Below are 20,837 nucleotides of genomic sequence, written 5' to 3'. Positions count from 1 at the left end.
GTGGAAATCATGGCTTTAAGTCACCTGACATCTCTGAGATCAAATTCTAATGTAGTAGTATAGCCTAATATTTTTCATTTTCATTTAATATGACTTTATAAAAGATAACGCCATGTTTGCATTTTATTCAATCACTGCTGATATTCTGCTCTACTGAGCTCTACTCAATATTGTTTCCTTCTGTTTATCTTGACACTGTAGCAACATACATGTAGAACTGAAATGACCCTGTTTCATTTGACATTGTAATATTTCCCATACAGTTGCATTTACTTCATTTTCAGCCCTTTAGAATTACAATATCTCCCATGAAATTAAATGATGAGCTGTTACTATCACAGAAACACCATGAAAAAATAACTAGTGAAAGCTAGCCAGCAATACATTAGCTATCCAAGCTAACCTAAAAACAGATAATTTTTAATACTTTGGGGTTGTTTTTTTTTTTTTTTTTTTTTTCTGTAGACCCTAGCTAAAGGTTCTATTTTCATTCATTCTCTTCTTTATACTTCTATACATGGGTCCAGGAAGAAATAAAACAAAACAAAACAATTAGCAAATCTCAGATCTGTCTACTTAAATGGTCAATAGCAGGCATGTATAGAGAAAGAAGAGAAACAGTGAATGAATACCTTACATGGAATTCATCATTTGGGAGCACATTGAGAAAAAAGTTATACCTTCACCACTAAATTTAACAGCTTTCTCACTAATTCTCTCATATCTTTCGGAAACAATTTTCATAATATTTTGTGGTAATGAGTTCTGCACTGAGACAAAACAGATTTTCTGTTTTATGTCTAAATGCAAAATCTCATTTTCTGGAACAGATATCTGTGACTTTTTGAAGAGACAGGTATATAAATAGAGATGTTTATTCCAACAAACTGGACCTGCCTCTCAATTGCAAGATAAATACATGCTTATATACATAGAAAAGCTTACAGTGTTGTATTTTATATATTAACTTCATTTCCAGTATGTGTGATCCTGTACATGATCCTAGGAAAAACACTTAGAGTGCACATAATGAGCTTGAGTTATTTGAAACTCTCGAAAAAGAGAGGATTAAAGTTTAAAACTATCTCAAAGACACACCACCAGCGCAGTATTTTTTTATGATGTGCCTCTGTGGATTCAGTATGCTGCAGAGAGGTAACTCCAAATGAAGTATGTAGCTTAGAACTGATTTCAAAACCAGTAACGTTGTGTGCAATCCATATCTGATGAACAGAAGCTCGCAATTTTCATAAAAGGCTGCTTATTCATCAAAAAGGCCCAAATCCCTCTTTTTATTTATGAAGGGTTTTGTTGTGTTTTTGTTTTTTTGTTTTTTTTTTTTTTTTTTCCCAGTGGCATTGCCATTATCTTTCAACTTGTACAACAAATAGGCAGAATCAAAAAAACTACAGTAGGTGCTTCTGATGTGAGATTATGTTTTGTATGTTCAAATCATTTCCCAAGGGAAATCTCTAAGTTGCAGGTAAGTAACAGTTGTCTCTAACTTTCTGACCACATAGACAGGATTTGACGGTTAGCCACTGAGATCCCAAATCTTAGCTTGCACAACTGGAAGCAAAGCTGAGGATATATAATAACAGCCCAAAGGAACTTGATCAGGAAGTCCAGCAGCGGTACCGCATCCACGGGGCCTAATATTTAGGTTATACTCTCTTAAGTAACAAGTAGTCACAAAACTACCCGCGCTCTCTCTTCCCTACTGAGTGGGAAGTATTCTTGAGCTGCAGTTGCTAATGCTTCTGAAAATTTATGGTTCACTGAGGGCTGGTTATTTTGGAATCAAAATACATCGCAGATACTGCATGAGGATATGAAATACTGGTTGCACCTAGATTCCCTACAACTCAAGCACAGACACACTACGCAGACTAGCTAGTCTTTAACACTGCATACAAAACTCCTACGGTGAAATCCAGCAGACCCTTTCTCCAGGGTCCATAGCCATCCTTGTTTATTCTTACTTTCCATTTATTCTTTCCATATGAAATCAAGACGCTGGCAAGAAATAAATTTACAATCATATAGAGAGACATTTCTTTTCTCTTGCTGTACTAGCCAGACTCCTGTTATTCTGTTTCCAACTGAAGAGATTCCTAACAGGAGCTCATAAGTATGTTGCATGTTTTTCACTTAAGATAGTTTTGAAGGCACATTAGAGAACATTTTGGAGAAAGAAAATGTTTCTTCACAGTTTTCCATTGCAAAACTGTTGGTTGAGAGTTGAAAAATTGAAGTGTTCACTTCTGAAGATTCAGATTATGGGATTAGTTTGAAAAAGAAATAAAAATATGTTTAAGCATTCAGTAACAAGAGAATCTTGTCATTGTCTAGAGGTAGCTTCAAACATCTATCCTAATTTATTATGTGTGCTTGTGATAATGTGAAATTATGAAACTGGCATTGAAGTGAAATTGTATAGAATCACATCCATATATTCTGAACATAAACAATATTAAAAATCTGATAAATGCATCATTCTGTGCCAACTATCATCTTCATGAGTTTTTGGTTTTTCGCTGTTTTGTTTTAATCTTTGAACCCCTTATGTTATTGATAACCAAATCTGCTTGATTTGAGAAGTTCTGTGGTGACTACTTCTTAATTTTTACACTATAATGTAGTCAGTATATTTATAGTTCTTGAAAATGTCACATGGCAATGTTATGCCAGGGACAGCACATCTCAGAGACTCCTTAGGTTGTCTGCATTGTTGTATTCTATTTGTAGAGGCGTTTTTGTCGGTAGCAATGAAGAAACAGAGCTGCAGCTCTTTCAATATCATTCAAGCTTATAGTTGACCTGAGGGGATCACATTATGACATCCATATTTAATTTAACAATAAACCATATTTTCAGGTACTACAGTATTGCATTAGCCTCACTGTTTTACGTGCATGGGAACACAGCAAGAGTAGGCTAGTGTGTGTCTACAATGTAGACTAAACAGTTCACGAGAGCAAAATCAAAGTGCACAGTGACAACAATACATAAAAGGTTTTATAACAAATCTTAGAAGTATGAGTGGAAAGAAAAAAGGACCTAAAAGCAGTCCAGAAGAAACTGCATTTAACATAAGGTGCATTTTAAAAATCCTCTTAACTGTATCACCTTGCTTACTGTCAGTTTTAGTTCTGCTCTGCACTTCTCATGGCAGTCAGCATTCTCTGTGTCTCATTTCCTTTTCTGCTTCATTCAAGTATATTTAAGGAGAAAATTAACACCATCTAAATCTTAAGCTTTACTTATCCCTTTCTTCTAGCAATAATTTCTCTCATTTGCCCTGCATTTTTCACTCTTGACCTTCTAGCTAAGTCCAAATTGAATGTTCATATGTTTTCAATTTACTGTCAGCTCTAGTCCTGCTTATTCTCATTTACTCTTGCTTCTCATCTCCCTCTTATTTGCCTCTGCCTATATCACATCACATCATCTGCAACTTCTTTACCTTCTATTCATGCTAACTTCACTTCTCCTTCCACTGTCTACTTCTTACAACCCTTTGCACTTTAGCTTCCATTTAATCCGTTTTTTTCCTCCCCATCAGCATTATTATTACTCTTACTGGCCAGATTATGGAATAAACTCTTTGCTCTTCTCCATCATCTGCCTGTGGCAACAGTTTACCCACTATTTACACTGCTCTCCTTATGAAACTCTTATTATCTCTTTTAAAAGATTCCACTTTCCAAAACTAAGTAGTTTCAATTACCTTTTTATTGGCAGTCTTGATCTTAGGTCTAGATGTCATCCTTAACATATATTACATAAAATTAAGGAAGAGCAACTGTAGTAAAAAGCAATTCACAACTCTGATCCATTTTCTCTTTATACATCTCATCCGGCCTTCTGTTCATCTTCTCTTCATGCATTGTATCTAAATTAGATTTTAAGCTCCTTGGGGTAAGAAGACATCCTTTTCATTTATCTGTAAAGTACCATGCATGCTTATGGCTCTGTAGAGATGTTAAATATGTATATCCACTTTTATTAAAATATTGATGCTTTTATCTATCCATATAGTGAAGAAGCAACATGGCAGTGTTTAAAAACTATTTTCCATCTTATAACAGATATAATGTGATATATTTGTAGTGGCTCCATGCTGCTCACTCGATGCTTCCTAGTTCATATTTACACTGCTGTTTCCGTTCTTATTAACTAATGATGCCCCCAAAATAAAAATCTCAGTTTTCTGACAGCATCAAAATCTTTTTTTAAAAAAAAAAAAAAGCATAACAATAACATACAGTGTTTTTTTTTTTACTTATTCACACTGTGTAATCACAGTCTTAGTGGGTGAAGGATGTTAAGTAAACTCATGAAATAAAAAGTTTGCTTGGGAGCTCCAAAACATTTTACTTCAAGTAGTCTTTATATCCAAAATTGTTGGCATTTTGCACACCTGCAGTCCTGCTACCTATCTTGAGAGGCATTGAAGTATGTGATTTTCAGAGTACCAGAGTATAGCTCTTTCTGACATTCAAGGTCTCAAAGAGGGAGAAAATATTTTTGTAAAATATAGGCTGACAATATTAATATAAGCAATGCAGCATGCATTCTAAAAGGCAGGAGGATTATCAAAGCAAAATATAATATCAGAATACACATTAAAATCTTATATTTCCAAGTGCAGTTACTGGCTGTTGATATACTCTTCTTTGTAGTCAGGCGTATGTATTTTTCGGTTAGACAAAAAAGTAAGTATGCCCAAATCCCACAGCAAAATCCACACAAGACCCTATCATGACCCCAGAGCTCATTGCATGAATGAGCCTGTACTAATAATTTCTAAAGTTAGCTCAAAGATAAGAAATTATTGTTGACACTGTATGCAGAGCAATTGAAGCGTTCTGCTTCACATAACACTTAATAAATGGTTAAGAATTTAAGCACTGAATAAAGTGAACATCTTTGAAAATCCTGTTTTTCAGGGTACCTGAACTGAAAACTTGAAATGGGTTGTTCATTCATGGGTCACTTTGTAGAGAGTGGGTATAAGAAACTGTTTACTCCAAACATCAGGGGAGAAATTAGTGGAGATAAAGTTACTGGCAATTCTTCACAGAATGCCTTACAGCTGATGGATTTAATATTTATATTATCTTTGTATACAGAGACCTGTTTCAATCAGTGGCCCACCGTGTTTATTGCTGCATAAACAAATAGACGTAAATAAAACATAATGTTAAAATAAAAACCTAACTAAGCCCACGTATAGCTTCATTGATTTCAGTCAGACCACACATGTTTAAAAACTTTGTTGGACTGAATTAACGGCAAAGTAAGTCTCATTTTACCTGAATGTTGGTGTTTCCCATATATGTGCCAGTCTCAAAGCCAGTCACCCTCATTGTCTTACTGTACACGAACAGATATGCACTAAGTGGTGGTTCATCTGACTGACTTTAAATGTTTACTTCAGGATAAGACACTGCACATTATAGAACAGCTAGATTTGAAATTAAACCCGTGCTTATTAAACTCTTGATATCTTCTTCACAGTAAATCAAATCCAGACATCCTGTAAGTAAACAAAACAGGGTCAATTGTACGATTCAAACACAAGTACTTGGTAATCCACAGAGATTAATTTTTACTCCATTACAAAACCACTCTCCAGATATTGTTTAGGGTCAGATATGGCACAGCATGGAAAGAGTAATCCAAGACAGCTAGAATGTGGTATACCAGCTTTAGATAGAAGTAGAACCTACCTTCTTCTTGTTTTTGCACTTTCTTTCTTTGCTGAAGAAACAGCTAACTGGCACAGCTGACAAGTCTAGGTTGAGACCTGGAATAGAAAGGATGAAGACAGGTAGTTTTTAAATGATCATTTAAATTAATGAAATAAAAAATAAAAGCATAGCAGAAATAAAATAGAAGCAAAATGAAGATGGAAGAATGACTACCAAAACTATTAAACAAATATATAAAATTCGTGACTGTGATCACTTTGGACAAATATGACAGGAAGACTGTCTGAATCAGTATCTTAAAGTACTTGATAAATAGAGAACTGACCTACTCCCTGTAAATTGCATCAGAGAATGCTCCCAGCAGATGGAAGGTAGATGGGGAATTTCCAGAAGCTCTCAATATTGGACCAACTATGTTTCTACCGAAGTCAATAGTAATGAAACTTCCAAAAGCAAAAGAAAACAAAAAACATACCAGTATTTAATACTGTTACCTATCCTGACATAATGGCAAAAGCTGAGCTATAAAGAATTAATAGCCCTGTGCTGGAATGTATTATTGCAGGGACCTCATTCTGCATGGGAGGTCATATTCTGAAAGTGTATATTCAGACATAATGGTCAGTTTTTAGGTGAACCCAATTTCACATCCTTCACAATGAGAAGCGTGTGATGAGCATTTCTGAAGATCAGCGTGGTTGCTTTGTTCAATTAATGGTCCTACCAAACTGAGTTTAGAAATGTATGTATGGAGAACTTTTTCATCTCTTTCCATCCCAAAATGGGGAAATAAGAATAAAACTACTTGCTTTCTTGCCTACTAAACATTTTTTATTTTTATTTTTTTCCTAATGACATCGTTTTACTCTGATTTACATGAGTTTTAGCTTCAAGAATCACTGGTCATTGCTGAATGCAAATAAGCACAAGGGAAAATTATATAAAGTTAGAACAATTGATCTTTCAGCATCTCAAATGGTACCTTATAAAATTTCCTGTAAATTCAGCCTGAAATACTCCCATTGTTGGCTGTCATCAAGTAGAGCAGGGTCACTTTGGGAAAACCCATTCTCAGTGATGTAAATTAGAGGGTTATTATATATATCCTAGAACAAGAGAGCAGAAGTTTTATTCAGAACAGATGTAAGAAAGCCCATAAAATCAGATGCATTACCCTCTATCTTTTCTAAGCTAAAACTAAAACTAGTTTTCATCAAATTGCACTGACCCTATTAACTTAATTTTCCATGAGCTGACCTTTTATGACTAACAATGGAAAAGCAAAACTGTGCAAATATCCATGAAGACAGTGAAATGACTTATTTTAATGAGAAGTCTAAAATATCTTTCCTGCATTAGCATCTGCTTATTGTGACTGCTCCTTAACCCCTTGGTACTGGCAGTCACCAGAAGTCCCATTGCCAGAAGTAGATTCATGCCAAGAATGCCTTACTGCTGGCATGAAAAAGATAATTTTTGGAGCTGAAAAGATGATAAAACACTGGTATTTCTTTTCAAACTGTAAAATAGCTATCAAGTATAAAGGCAATAGGGAAACAATAATGCTTCTACTTTTTATAGCTGGCATGCAAGCATTAAATTAAGAATCCCAAGGTGACTTGTTTATTTATATCTTATACAATGTCTTACGCCATCCAGATGGGCTCCTCAAAAGAAAACAAATCACCAGTATTTTTCACTGGATTCTCAGATCCTCTTACCGGCCAGCATGTTGTCCTGTGAGCCTTACGTCATAGTTCGATATAATATGGAAGTCAGTATAATCCCCATGGTACTTCAGCAAGCTGTAGACTCCCAGTTGCAACAGACCGTGAGGGTTCCATTATTTGATCAGTGTCACATGCCACTGAGACACTTAGCCTCTTGTCTGTGTTGTCTTAATCTTAGGTGAAACAATTCAGAGCAAAGAAGTTACCAGTATGCAAGGCCATTGTTTTTAACTATTTACAAAATTCTAGAAGCCTTTATGATCAGTAACCCTGAACAAAACATGTAGCAGGACTTCACAATGGTTTGATATTCACCATAAATATTCTGACAGAGATTTTTAAAGTAAAGGACAGATACCCCTCAGCTGCCTCGTGTTTTGCTACATAATTTGTGGAAACACCACCAATCTGACTTCAGAGCTATAGGCACAGGTCCACATTGTTTTCTCTAATTGTCCTATCGTAACTGTGCCAGGATTTAACATGAGCTTTTATCAAATTATGAACTGCCTTGTAAGTTCTGGTACAAGATTCTGTTGTAGCAGGGGCTATACCTTTTTCACAACCATGTACAGCAACAAGATAAGGCTCATTAACAATGATCTGCAGCTTCACTCAGTCTTCAAATGCTTTGCAGCAATATTTTGCATAAATTATCAAAGGTCTCAATGATCTTTTTAGATCTCCAGCCACCTTCATCTTCTAAAAAAGCTGGAGTAAGTCAAAGCAATACTGTGAACAGGTTGTCATTTCCCAAGTTACTAATTATTTTGCTGTAAAAATTGACTCCCAAAAATATTGAAAAGAATAAAAGGGTTAACATATTAAATTTATTATTTTAACACATAAGTAACCTTACTGCATAACTCTCTGTTATGAGATGCAAAAATTCTCTCTCAGTTGTATGCTGACTGCTGTTACAAGACCTCAGAGTTGGCAAAAATGCTCAGCACACAACACATTTCATTCAGGCACATAAAATGAAATGAGGATGCAAATTTTCAAAATAGATCAGTGGACAGCAACTCCCCAGGAAAAAAATAACTGTGATTGGTGCTGGTCACGTGAAAACATAATCCTTTCGTTTTAATGCCTGAATGGCAGCCTAGCTGCATGTACAAGACCAAAATGCATTGGAAAAATCCTGTCAGAGGAGTTGGACAGGTAGATTTGTTCTAATGAAAGAATTTCTCTCCTTGAGAAGTGTACATTTTACAAAGTTTAGTTCCATATTCAGCAAGGTAACTAAGCTGATCATTTATGATTTGAACTTGGTTTGCTGGTAAGCTGCCTTCTCTAGGCTATTCTTTTGTCTATCACTCTCCATGCCAACATCAAGACAAGAAAACACTACCAGCACCCAGCACATTTAATACCTTGCAATGATGTGAATTCAACCATTTCCTCATTAGACAGGGCAACGTATCAGATTTATGTGAGATTTACAACTTTTCATGGGGGTATATTTTAGAGTTTCGGATGCTGGTCTGTTCAACTACTAGCTCAAATTCCTTGGTAATAGTTTATTCAAGAAACCAACTCTTCCTTTTACACTACCATTACACAGACTGATCAGTCCTTCTGGTACCAAAAAGGATTTAGCTCACCTCTCTAATATCTCATGATTTCCAACCTCACTTGCCCCCCTCGATATGACAGAGTTCAGTGATAATCTCTTGGATGCACTGTTAAAAGTGGCCAGCACTGGGGATGCATTTCTAGAGGCTTAAAGGGAATTCACCTTCTGTTCAGATTTAGAAGTGGTTGACATGAATATGTTTCCTAAAGGACTATTTTTATGCTACTCAGAGTTCACTGCAAGTTTAAATATCAAAATACCTTAAGCTCTCATATAAGCATTTTTAATTTTACTTAAATCCAAACACAGCTACATTGCTTTTTAAGCCTTCTGAAAATATTAGACATTGCAAAACATCATAAGCTCTGGTTCAAAGAATATCAATTAGCATGCTCTTTTACTAGAACTATCTGGTTTAGTGAGGTAATTGGAAAAGGCCAACAGTGGCCTTGAATTATTATTTGTTAAGCTGCAAGGCTCCAGCCAGTAGTAGTTCTCCATCATGCTGGGGGAATGGAGAAATCAGACAGCTTTTGCTTCACTTGGGCTAAATATACCAAAGTGTTAGAGAACCTTAGTGGGTTTTAGACTACCACATATCCTAAAAAGACATTTCTGCTTAGGAAATGACTATCCTGAGGAGTTGCTGCAATGAAACTCCAAACTAAAAAATGCTTTCTGAAGCTGAGAATGCAGTTGAAAGGAGGAGGGAATAAATTAATGGCACAGGTCAACAAAATACAGGCCTTTGAGACTATGGATTGTTTGTATTGTTATTACCAGTGTGTGAACAAAAGATTTTTTTTAATCCAAACAGGAAACCAGTTCATTAATAGATATGTCTGTATTACACTGTACTATATATTTCTAGGGTGTTTTGTTTTGTTTTGTTTTAAACACAGCATATACTGCATCAATCAATTAAGAACCCAATATTTAGACAGTGACTTCTTGTAAACACATCCTTCAGCAGAGAAAGACTCAATAAGTTTGTTTACCAAGTAATTCACCATAAATCTCACAGGTAGTTTGCTTTTCCATCTGAATATGACACCAGAAGAACTGAAATTCTAAGGAGATATGTATGTGAGTCTCAGAAGGCACCCACATAAAAAGAGAAGGAATCTCTAGGAACTGTAATTTTTTATAATTCTTGCTGTTTGCAACCCATTTAGTATAAAACCAATTTGTTTCTGTCATACTTTAACAGGGACCCATTTGATCTGGTTGTGTGTTAACTGTCGCTGAGAGAACTGCAAGGTTTACTACATAAATTGATTTGGGGAAAAAACCCATCACCACCACCACAACAAACAACCCTTCACTGGTACAAGATCCCATTCTACCACACTAGGAGTCATGCTTGTACAGTTTTCTATTCTAATAATAGGTAATAGGGTTTTCTATTCTAATTTTCAGAGTAGCCTGATTTAGTTCTTATGTTCTTATATTTGTGGGTTATTTAAAAGTGGAAATACATAAGAAAACGTTCTTCCAGGAAAGCCTATTGATAAGGGATATTTGGAGACAAATCAAAATTATGGGATTATAGACATTAAGGAGTAATTTATCAGTAGAAAATGAAGGACTATTCTTCTTTCCTTACTGTTGTTTTTCCCTCCTCATCTTGATTCCCTGTCTTAATGCTGAAGTGAGGCAAAACATCCAACTCTCCAAGATCTAACAGCCCAATGGCTACTGCTTCTGTCCTCCACATCTTTACCCAGTGTTTAGCAAACAACATTCTGCTCAGAACAGCTTTTAGGGCACAATTAACACTGCTAAAATACTTCAAAAACAAACTTGGTGTAAGTTTTAACCTAAAATAAGACACGCCCTACAGCATTGCTGCTTTAAGAGCCCCCACATCCACTGAGATGGAAACAGAATGGTTTTAAAGGTTTTCAAATGTCCTCTGTTTTAGGTGTGAAATTGGTAAGGAATCTCTTGGTGTGAACGATTTTATTTGAAAGGACATTGCTCTAAGCTTTCTAATTCTTCACATGCTCTTTATAAAAATGTTTATATAGAAGATGATGGCCTTTCCATGCTAGGCAGCTACAATTGCTTCAACAGATCACTGCACAAGAGAAGTGAACTCCTGCCTAATGAAAGTTAGCCTACTTGGAGTTTCTCCAGTGCCCTTTTGCTAAATGTAAAGTTCATAATATTAATCAGGCAACTGCTTATACTACAGATCAAGCGAACATTTTCTGAAATTACAGATGAGTTTTGTCAAAATGTTAGCTTCCCTTACCAAGTGTCTACTTGCTTTCTCCCAGTCTGACATCCAAGAAAAAGAAAAGCCTGTTCAGTGGGCTGCTCAGTGGTGTTGCACAGTGCCTGCAGCACAAGCTGAAGGAATATCAGGACAGGGAAGAAATCACAAGGACTCAGCCAAATTTAAATTCAATGTGCCACAGAAATACATTCCAAGGGAAGTACAAGCTGTGCTAGTAAAAGTGGGCCACATATTGTAAACTTTGGTAGCAAAGGGAAGGCTTCCATTCAAGCCTCTACGGGATGCTGGCACAGTTTTTGCAGTCATGCTCTGCAGGGAAAATGGCTGGTTGGTCTGTTTACAGCAGATCTCCCCCACCCCCCATTTGAATTCCTGAAACAAAGGCTCCTTCACTCTCTGGTGAGAAACGTAATCTGCAGGATGCAGAGGATAGACTGCTGCCTCTTGAACAGCCAAACTCTCCATGACCAAAATCTGCAGAAAAATATTGTTTCTACTTCCCAGTGCACATCAGGATAACCTGACTGACATTTTCTAAAAAATTCTTTGTAGATTTCCATCTTTGCAAGCTTCAAAACAGTGAAAGAAAGGAATTATCAAGGTAAACATTGCCCCAGAAATGAAAAGCCACATATTTAGAACTGAAATTCAGAAGAGTAGGAGACAGAGCTGAGATTCAGAAGTTCATCCAAACGTACTTTGCTTTTGTTTTTTCTGGAACATTATCCTCCCAGAATAAAGGAGACCTCAGCCAGATGCTCTTATTCTTCCATCCTTTCTGGTTCAGCTTCAGTTGCTTTTATACCTCACAATTTTCTTTATTTCTTCTTTCTTCTATTCCTTATTTTTTGCAGGGAAAACTGCCATTTCCTTTCTTTTCCCATTAAGTCATTTTCACCTTTTCCCCAATCTATGCAACAGATTCTATACCTGACATCTAGCAATCCATCTGCCTTGTTTATATGTTATGTCCCTTTATGCTTAGACTTCTGCATTGTCTGTTGATATTGTGAAAACCCTTCAGAGCAAGGGCTGGCTTGTTTTTGTCATAGACATAACTCCTAGCTGAGCCTAAATAATCCCTTTTAATGTTCTAAAGAAAATATCTGGAAAAATTATGTCCCTCTTATTGTAAAACTGCCAACACGAAGTTCATTACATCAGAGAATGTTGACAGCCTATCTAAATGTATTTGCCAAATAAGAGACTTCTCTATTGTAAGCCATCCAAAAATATCCTCATGGCTAGGATTCTTGTAACTAAAAACATTCTGATGTAGCAAAATGATTTAGAGTAACAATTAAACTGATGTAAGCAAAAATACATAGGAAACAATACTAATCCTATCCCAAAAGATTGTGCTATCCAAAGGGATCTAGAATATTAATTAGTAAGTTGTTGCAAACCTATAAAAAACCATCCCATAATTACTCTGAAAAAAGTTGCAATTTCAAAGCTACGCTGCAGAATAGCATACTGGATTAATTATGCCAGACTGCAGCAATAACCTTGAATTAAAGCTGCAACCTTCTATTTTTAAGAAACAATTGCCTTTCTGGTTGATGAAACCTGTCGTCCCATCAGGTAACAGACGTGACCAGGAAAGAGAAAAGCGATAATGAGTCAATCCAAGCTGTTTGATACATTTCAAATCTTCCTCCCACAGAGTGTAGCTGCCACAAGCTACATCACCAGTCTGGTTCTTGAAAACTCGATCTCCTCCCTGATGGGTGAATGTGTCCCAGACATTAAGGCCACTTCCATCTGTATTCCAGCCTTCTGCTTGAAAAACAAAACTTGGTTGTTACACTTTTGACATCAAAAAGCATATGTCGAATGTAAATATTTATCACAAAGTAGGCACAAGAACCTCAGAATCCAAAGAGAAAAGCAAGTGGTATTCCCTTCCCCCTCCTCATATCATTTAAAGTAGCTAGGAACTTTCAAGCATTAGTATATATTTTCATCAGGTTTTGCATTTATTCATATTTTTGCTTGCTGCTAATTATTTGAAAATCCTGTTTCTGAAAGCACTTGGAGTTCTGACACACTTCATATTTCCTTAGCCAAAAATCTGATGTTTGCAACTCTGGAGATATTACAGGTTTTCACAGAGGGCATTTTCTAACACAGCTTCCATCCATAAATGTAGAAGATCAGTCCATATCAAAGAAAGCCTTTAGGGTATGAGAAGTACATCCAACAAATAGGCACTTATGGCTTTCTAGATGTCCTTTGAAAATCCTGACAGTCTGTTAAAAAGAAAGGAATGCCATTATGAGCTATTGCCCTAGGCATATACAAGCTGAATTAATAACACAGCTCTGCAAAACTTCTGCTTTTTGCCTAGCCAAACGTTCACAGAAATGAATTTTAAATGTTCAAAATCCCTGCACCATTTCCTTCACTCTCACAGACTGGGGAAATTTCTTTTCAATTCCAGAACAGAGGCAGTGAGATTATCTTTAAAATATTCAAAATCCCAATGTAGTTTGAGATCACGTATTCTTAACATTACATACTATTGAAGCCAAACAGATGTACCTTCCTTCCTGACGAGCTTCTTTGTCTTTCCAGAGCAATGCTGTAGAAGAGGTAAACATTCCATTTTTAAAATGGAGAGCTCTGTAAAACTCCTGCAAAGTGTGATTTTATCATGAAATTCCAAATGACCCCAAAATGGCCAAGCACATTTACCAGCAAGATTTTTCAGAGCTCCAGTAAATGCACTGTTACAGGGTTACTCTCTAAAAACTAAAATGACATTGTGTGTTAGAATCACGTATAAATTAAATATCAGTTGGGTTGTAAGATTAATAACTATATAATAGCTACATATCAATCCTCAATAAAAGCGTTTTAATAATCAATTAGTATCATAGAAATTAGAGATGGAGGAGAACTATTAGGAGGTCATTGAGTCCATCCCCTGCCAACGCAAGATTGCTCCCTTAAGTATATTCAGTACTTAATACACATCTGTCTTATTAAATCTAAGTTTAATGCAAGGTTAAGCATATTGAAGACACTTAATTTAAAGCATTACTAAAATTTGTAATATCCCTTTTGTAACCTAGCTTTTCAAAGATCATTGTCACATTTCATGTTCTTTACAGAATTTTATTGCAGCACATGAACACTGGTACATCCACGTTTGGTTGGTCAGTCAATTAAACTCTTATGTGGGACAACCTTCAAAGTAGGTCAAATTTTAGATCCAGGCAGCTCGAGTTTCTCTTAATCTCAGACTTTATAATAGATCTTGTGCTCTGTGTGCATGCTCCTCAGAAAAATGCCATACTACAAGTTTTTCTGTCCTGCTTTTGATTTTAAATGTGCTTATAAAAATAAATTTCAGAGGAGTTCATGTAATAACAATTAGTAGTAGTTCTTTCGTGGTACTTAGAATTTGGAAGCCCTTAAGAAGCCCTTCCTGCACCATATCAATGTGCTACAGCTCCTTTTCACCACGGTGGGGTGAAGGGAAGCCAAAAGCTCCCAGACTGGGCAGCGAAGACACTGCAGCTAGTACAAATGCTGCACCATTGCTTTCCTGCCTGCCTTCCTCCAGCAAAGGAGATGGGTGGGAGGGGAAAAGCACTTGATTTCTAGCAGCCTGCCAGTACTTCTCTGGTGGTCTTTAGCTGCTATAAAGCCCTGACTGGGGCTGTGGCAAACCAACCCACTTTTAATTATCCCTCATCTTGTTCACTGAGCCTCTCTGTACAGTGCGGAGAACTCAAGCTAGCTAAATAAAGTGCAGGAAGAAATCTAGCCCAGGCAACAGAGAGCTCAACACACACTAAGGTATCCTGCTGAGCCACAATTAGCCTGCACAGAGCTCGGCTCTGCTTCAGCTAGCTTCAATGAACTGAGCCTGCTCCTCTAAGCTTGCTCAGAAGCCTTAATGCTGTGCTGCAGCTCTTACTGTAGACATATACTGAGTTTTAGTGAGCTTGGGGCCAGGAAAAACACTGATAGGGAACTGATTTTACATTTCAACAGGGGAGGCTTAGTTACCAGATCATTATGTATTTGTATAATATGTCAACAGGTGATAAACACGATGACAAATGTGATGAAATGTGATGCATGTTCCCCATTCTCTGCAATTATTACAAGGGAATAAGAGAAAATTATTTTCCTTTTGAGTGGAGCAGGGCTCTTCCTGATCAGATTATTTGAGTTTTCATATACTTTGCAAGTTTGCTCTTTCCCTAATTCAACTGTGTTTTCATCTTTCGGTGTGAAATTTTCTTGGCTTTTTCTCTTCCCAAAAGTTAAATTTTTGTTTGAATTAATGTATCTCAAGTATTTGGCATATGAAAGAAGTGAAGAAAACCCCTTTTACCATTACAGGAATTTTTTAAAACTTTTCCCTTTTTAAAAAATAAAATAAAATAAAAATAATAATAATAAAAAAATAATCAAGCAGAGAGTTGAAATTTAGCATAGAAATGGCCCTCAGTAAGAAGAAGTGCCTTTGAGTGTTCTGGTGCAAATTGATTTTGATTTGACTGAGTCATGAACCTCTGAAATCTGCACTTTGAGCATGCAGAGTACAATTGGTATGATTTTTTAACACTTTGAAATATGCAGAGCCAATAAGGTTGTGCTGTGCATAAATACATAGCTGACAGTAAAAAAAAAAAAAAAAGTAAAGTAGCCTATCAGCCTTTGCCTCATCCACTGTGGATCTCGTGATACATACAGCAATCGAGTTTGGACTCTACAAGAACTATTGCTTCAATCACGCTGCCTTGAAGTCAAAAGCTGCACAGCTTCCACAGCTTTTAGGAGGAGGAATTCCCTGTTGAGTTTCTTACTTCAGTGGGAAAGGGGTCATTTAAGTAGTGTCTAGACCACATTATAGATTTTTTTTTTTAACATCTCTCCCACTCAGAAGCCTTAGGAAAGCTCATTAAAAATACATTAAGAGAACATTACAGTTGCACTTCCAGCCACTCAAAAGGCAGGAAATTATAATGTCCTTCTGTATGCACACACAATTCACATTTTAAGAATTAGTTAGCAAAGCTCTGTGCGTTGCTGGACTCGAGTTAGGATTTGGCCCAGAATATTGATTCCCAGGGAAGAGCGGGCTGTTCAGGCCATTAGGTGAAATGAGCAGAGCTTGTTAAAAGGTTCCAGGCATTGGTAAGTATTCTCACTTTCAGCAATAAGCAAGAACTAAAGGCTACATCCTCAAAGACAATTTTAGATCTACAACTCCCATTTAGGCACTGAAATCAATGGGAGCTGAGTGCCAGTATGCTGCAGGGTATAATATGAGAAAATCAGATCTATATGTATTTTAGTGGTCTCTAAGCACACATTTATGAAGAGAGAAAGGTTGGGGGCTTACAGCTGTCAGTGTCCCTGTACCTTATGGGTTTGCATTCCCTACTCTGCCACACAGATTTTTAACGTGCTGGGCAAACTGCTTTATCGGCGCCACCATTCAGTTTGGAATATGACATGTGCTTGGGGGTCTCAGTAAGTCCCAGCTCTCTGTTTTTCACATTGCTTGAAGATGAATTTCTCACTAAGAACCCCCATGCCTGACTAGGTAGTTCTCCTGTTTTGTTTTGGAATAATGGGAATATTATTTATTTCTTCCTTCCCCCTTTTCCCTTCCCCCCTTATTTCTTCTTTTCTTTTTTTTCCCTTCACTCACAGTTGGTATTGGAAGGTTCCTCCCCATTTCCAATTCCTAGCCATATGTTTCTGAGATCTGTAAAATCTTTTACCCTCCTCGTACTGCTTGGGCAAGAAACATTTAAATGGAAGTGCTACATGTATTTGCATTAGATATAGCATCTGTGCAATGAAGGAAAGATCTCTACTTCCTGGATCCTGACTTCTTGTTCACTGGAAACTTCCATAACAGTTTGGCATTTAAAAATTGACACCTTCAATTTGATATGCTGCTGTAACTGCACCCCAAGCAAATCCAGCTGGAAAAGCAATATCCTCTGTCAGCAGCTGCAGAGGACAGGCGAATACACAGCATTATGTGATGGTATGGAGATGCAGGCTTCATTTGCAGACAACAGCTTCTTGCTCGATGACTCTTCCACTTGTTACAAGCAGATTCTATACTGAAGACAGAAATAAACCCTGTGCAGCTTCACAGGCTGAAGGGTAAGCTATGTACTTTGCATATCACAGGATTAGAGCAAAGAGGTTCAGTCACTAACAGTGGAAGTGAAGAAGGCAGCAGTGGAAAAGCCTACAGTGGTCACGGTGAAAGGGCTTCACCAGCACACAGCATGAGCACGCAGAGCAAGTGCCTCTTCACTTCCCCCTCTTCCCCCATTGCCAGAGGGCTTTGTGGACCCTTAATATAACATATATCCATCAGATAACAGGTAAAGGCTCATTTCCATTCTTTCCTAGCTTCAAGAAACAGCAGCTTCTCTGCTCTTCTCGCATCAAATGCATATTTTTTTTTCTCTCCCCACACCAAACAATTGGCCTGTCCATGCTGCAGTGGATGAGAAAGGCTGTTTTAGCCACTACGTGTTTAGCAATGGAAATCACTGAGTAGAAGAGGAGTGTTTATGTAGGAGTACCAGCAGAAGAGCTATATTTTTCCTTCCTTAAAGTCTTGTGGATACTCATTTTTTTTATAGAGCAGCAATGACAACCTTATGGCCTGTGTGCCAGGACAAATACCTGCAGGGCAGCCCCTGGGCCCTCTCCTCTGCTTTGTGTCATTGCTGTACCTGCCACCCTGTCACAGGCTGAGTGGGAAGCAGTCACAGGAGAGCTGGCTGAGCAGTAACAAGTGGGATGGGCTGAAAGGAGCCGAGTGTCCCTTTCCAACAAACTGCAACACCTGGCACACTAGATGGCACTACTGCAATTTTTTTTTATTATTATTATTTATCTTCATTATTATTATTTTGAGTTAGAGGACTTTTCTTCCCATTAATTATGCTACTAAAGCTATACTGCTTTTACCAAGGTCAATATTTGCACTAATTTGACTGTCAGATGATAATGCACACACTTCTGAGAAATACACGCAACTTAAGAGTCAACTTATTAGGAAAATGAAAACCTTTGCAGAGAAGCTGATTTAAATCCAAAGTGCGTATTACAGACAGTGCAGATGCAGGGCAATATGAATCCGACTTTCACAGCAGGCATGTGCTTCCTCAAGTGTCATTCAAAGGAAAGGTAAAAGCACCATGAATATAAAGGAACAAGGAGGGAAATGTAGCACAGCATACAAACTTATTCCCAAAACACACAGTGATGCGTGCTGTAGGCAGACATACCCCTTACACATTTCAGAGAGATGACTGAAAACTGGTGCAATTAATGGGTTAACGTTCTCTGTTGGAATCAGCCTCCTCAGGCTTTCATATGCAAGCAGGTAACCATTGGACAGCTAACTGTAAAACACACTGGGGACATCTTAAACCATGATTAATAGGTATTAATGAACCAGAGTAATTACGCATGTTTTTTACATCATTAAATGTTATTGGTAGGTACTTTTTAAAACCTAAGTGACATTAAATAATTTTCCCAGAAAATCATTTAATTCAATTTCACAAGAGATATGATAAATATGTAACTCAGTAATATGGGGGAAGGGACAGGCAGGAGATTGTAGCAATAAAAACCCAATAAAAAGTTTTATAAAAATGTTTAACCATAAAAACAAAGCTAAAAAGTGTCACTGACGATTCCCAGGCAGGAATCAACAGAGACAGAGATGGGTTTTAGGAGAGATTGAGTGGGTGGAACATATTCCATAAGCAGTTTGGTCAGGGGAAGAGTAAACAAAATTTGCCTCAGAGGTTATGGTGGGTTCAGAGTAATGAGATAGCAGACTATGGCAGATAAGTAGGCAGATACTGAAAGATACACAGCTTCAAAATTCAGAGAAACTGAGTTTATAGCAGCTAATCTCCATCTCTTCTGGCAACCCAATTCCTGTATTTGTGACCTCATTTTGGGTTGTATTTCTGGACTCCTGAATCCATTTCCTGTTGCAGATGTGGGACTTGAAGTCGTATCTCCATTAGATCCACTTCGCGTCATGGCTCTTAGGATGCACACTGGGCTTCTCAATGACATTTCTCTGGCAATTTTTATAGTAAGCAGTCTCACCTCACCCTAAAATTCAGTGGTTCACTGCTCCATTGTTTTTTCTAACACCTGCAAACACAAAACTATAAGAGAAGTCAGTAATACCTAGATGTAATTTTTTCAATACAAGATTTAGTTTAGTGTAGTGTTTTAGGTTGGATTTTTTTGGTTGTTTGTTTTTATTTAACATTGCACTGACTCAGACTATACGTAATTTTAAAAGCTCAATTAAGGCGTTCCTAGGAAAAACGGAGTAGTTCTTGGACATCAAAATACACTTGGATAAAGACAGTTTAGGCAAGTCAATAAAAATCAAGAGTAATTGGGTCTGATGCTAAGAGCTGGCAATCCATCTTTACAAAATACTAGGTGTTATAACAAGGTGAATGGTGAACAGGTTTTTGTGCTGGCCCCTTAACACCCATCGGATTCATTATTGTCAGAGTATGTTATCAAGATGGGTTCTTCCTGACTGAATCTCTGTTTCCTATCTACTTATTATAAATATGTTTATTAATATTTACTGTGCAATTTAGAAATTAATCTTTGGAGAGGATGTGAAAATTAAAGTCTCTCTCTTGAAACAGTACACTGTGTAGGAACAGAAGGATATAGTTACTTTGGAAGTGCACTTCTCAGAAAGAGTTGAAGATACAAGTTCACGTATTTCACAAGTCGTCTCTGAAAATGCTACTCATAAATTCAGCTTCCATCCCTGGCAAAATAATGGAACAGCTATTGAGGAAAAACATTTACTAAAACACTTTGAAGTCCACCAGACAAAGCTGATTTTTTACATAGTAATACAAAACTAATGAATGGGCAGCAGAAGTTATACTATCATGTGTCTGAATAGTAGCAGTGCACAGTTTTCTTCAGGACATTTTAGCATCAACTTGGCTGTTCTAAATTACAGTACAGAGACTATTTCCACCTTGCACTGTTGCTGCAGCAGAGGACTTCTTACTTTGATCATCTAAACAGAGCCTTAATTAAAACCCTCTACTGGACTGTTGATTAGCCTTTCTTCCCCCGTCTCCAGTGTGTCAAAATACAGTTCCCAAGCTTAAATCAAATTGGAAATGAACTCTCATGTTGACTGAAATGAAGGGTGATGACAAACAATGAAGGGTAATGATAAACAATAATTTTGAAGGGAGGCATTTAGTGCAGTACACAGAGATTAGTATTACTTCTGATCTCATTTAATAGCTTCAATAATGAGCTAGAAGAGGGAGTAAATGGTACATTAATGAAATCTGAAGATCTATTAAACTAGGAGGAGCTGAGCATACTGCTGAAAATGGAGAAATAATACAAGGGGTCATGGCAAGATTAAAAACACAGGCAGAATATTGTAATGAGATTCAGCTTAGAAAATAGAAGAGTAATATTTGGGTAAAAAAGATCAGCAGGCCGGTATAGACCTGACATTTGGGCAGAACTGGTAAAGACTAAGCAGC

The 20,837-nt window shown here is 37.1% G+C and overlaps 1 protein-coding gene across 1 annotated transcript; it reads right to left on the bottom strand.

Annotated features, from left to right (window-relative positions):
* Positions 1-5,165: 5,165 nt before the first annotated feature.
* LOC140251108 (cytosolic beta-glucosidase-like) lies at positions 5,166-19,326 on the bottom strand. Its single transcript, XM_072334392.1, is given in 8 exon segments — positions 5,166-5,542; positions 5,736-5,812; positions 6,700-6,823; positions 7,886-8,098; positions 8,100-8,233; positions 12,814-13,047; positions 17,181-17,253; positions 19,141-19,326. Coding segments are annotated over 6 exon segments (963 nt in total). The 3' UTR covers positions 5,166-5,542; positions 5,736-5,812; position 6,700.
* Positions 19,327-20,837: the final 1,511 nt, after the last annotated feature.

This window comes from Excalfactoria chinensis, chromosome 4 (genome assembly GCF_039878825.1).
Source record: "Excalfactoria chinensis isolate bCotChi1 chromosome 4, bCotChi1.hap2, whole genome shotgun sequence".
In the NCBI taxonomy this organism is placed as follows: domain Eukaryota; kingdom Metazoa; phylum Chordata; class Aves; order Galliformes; family Phasianidae; genus Excalfactoria; species Excalfactoria chinensis.
The sequence above is the reverse complement of the archived record's forward strand: the minus strand, read 5'-3'. Positions and strand labels throughout refer to the sequence as shown.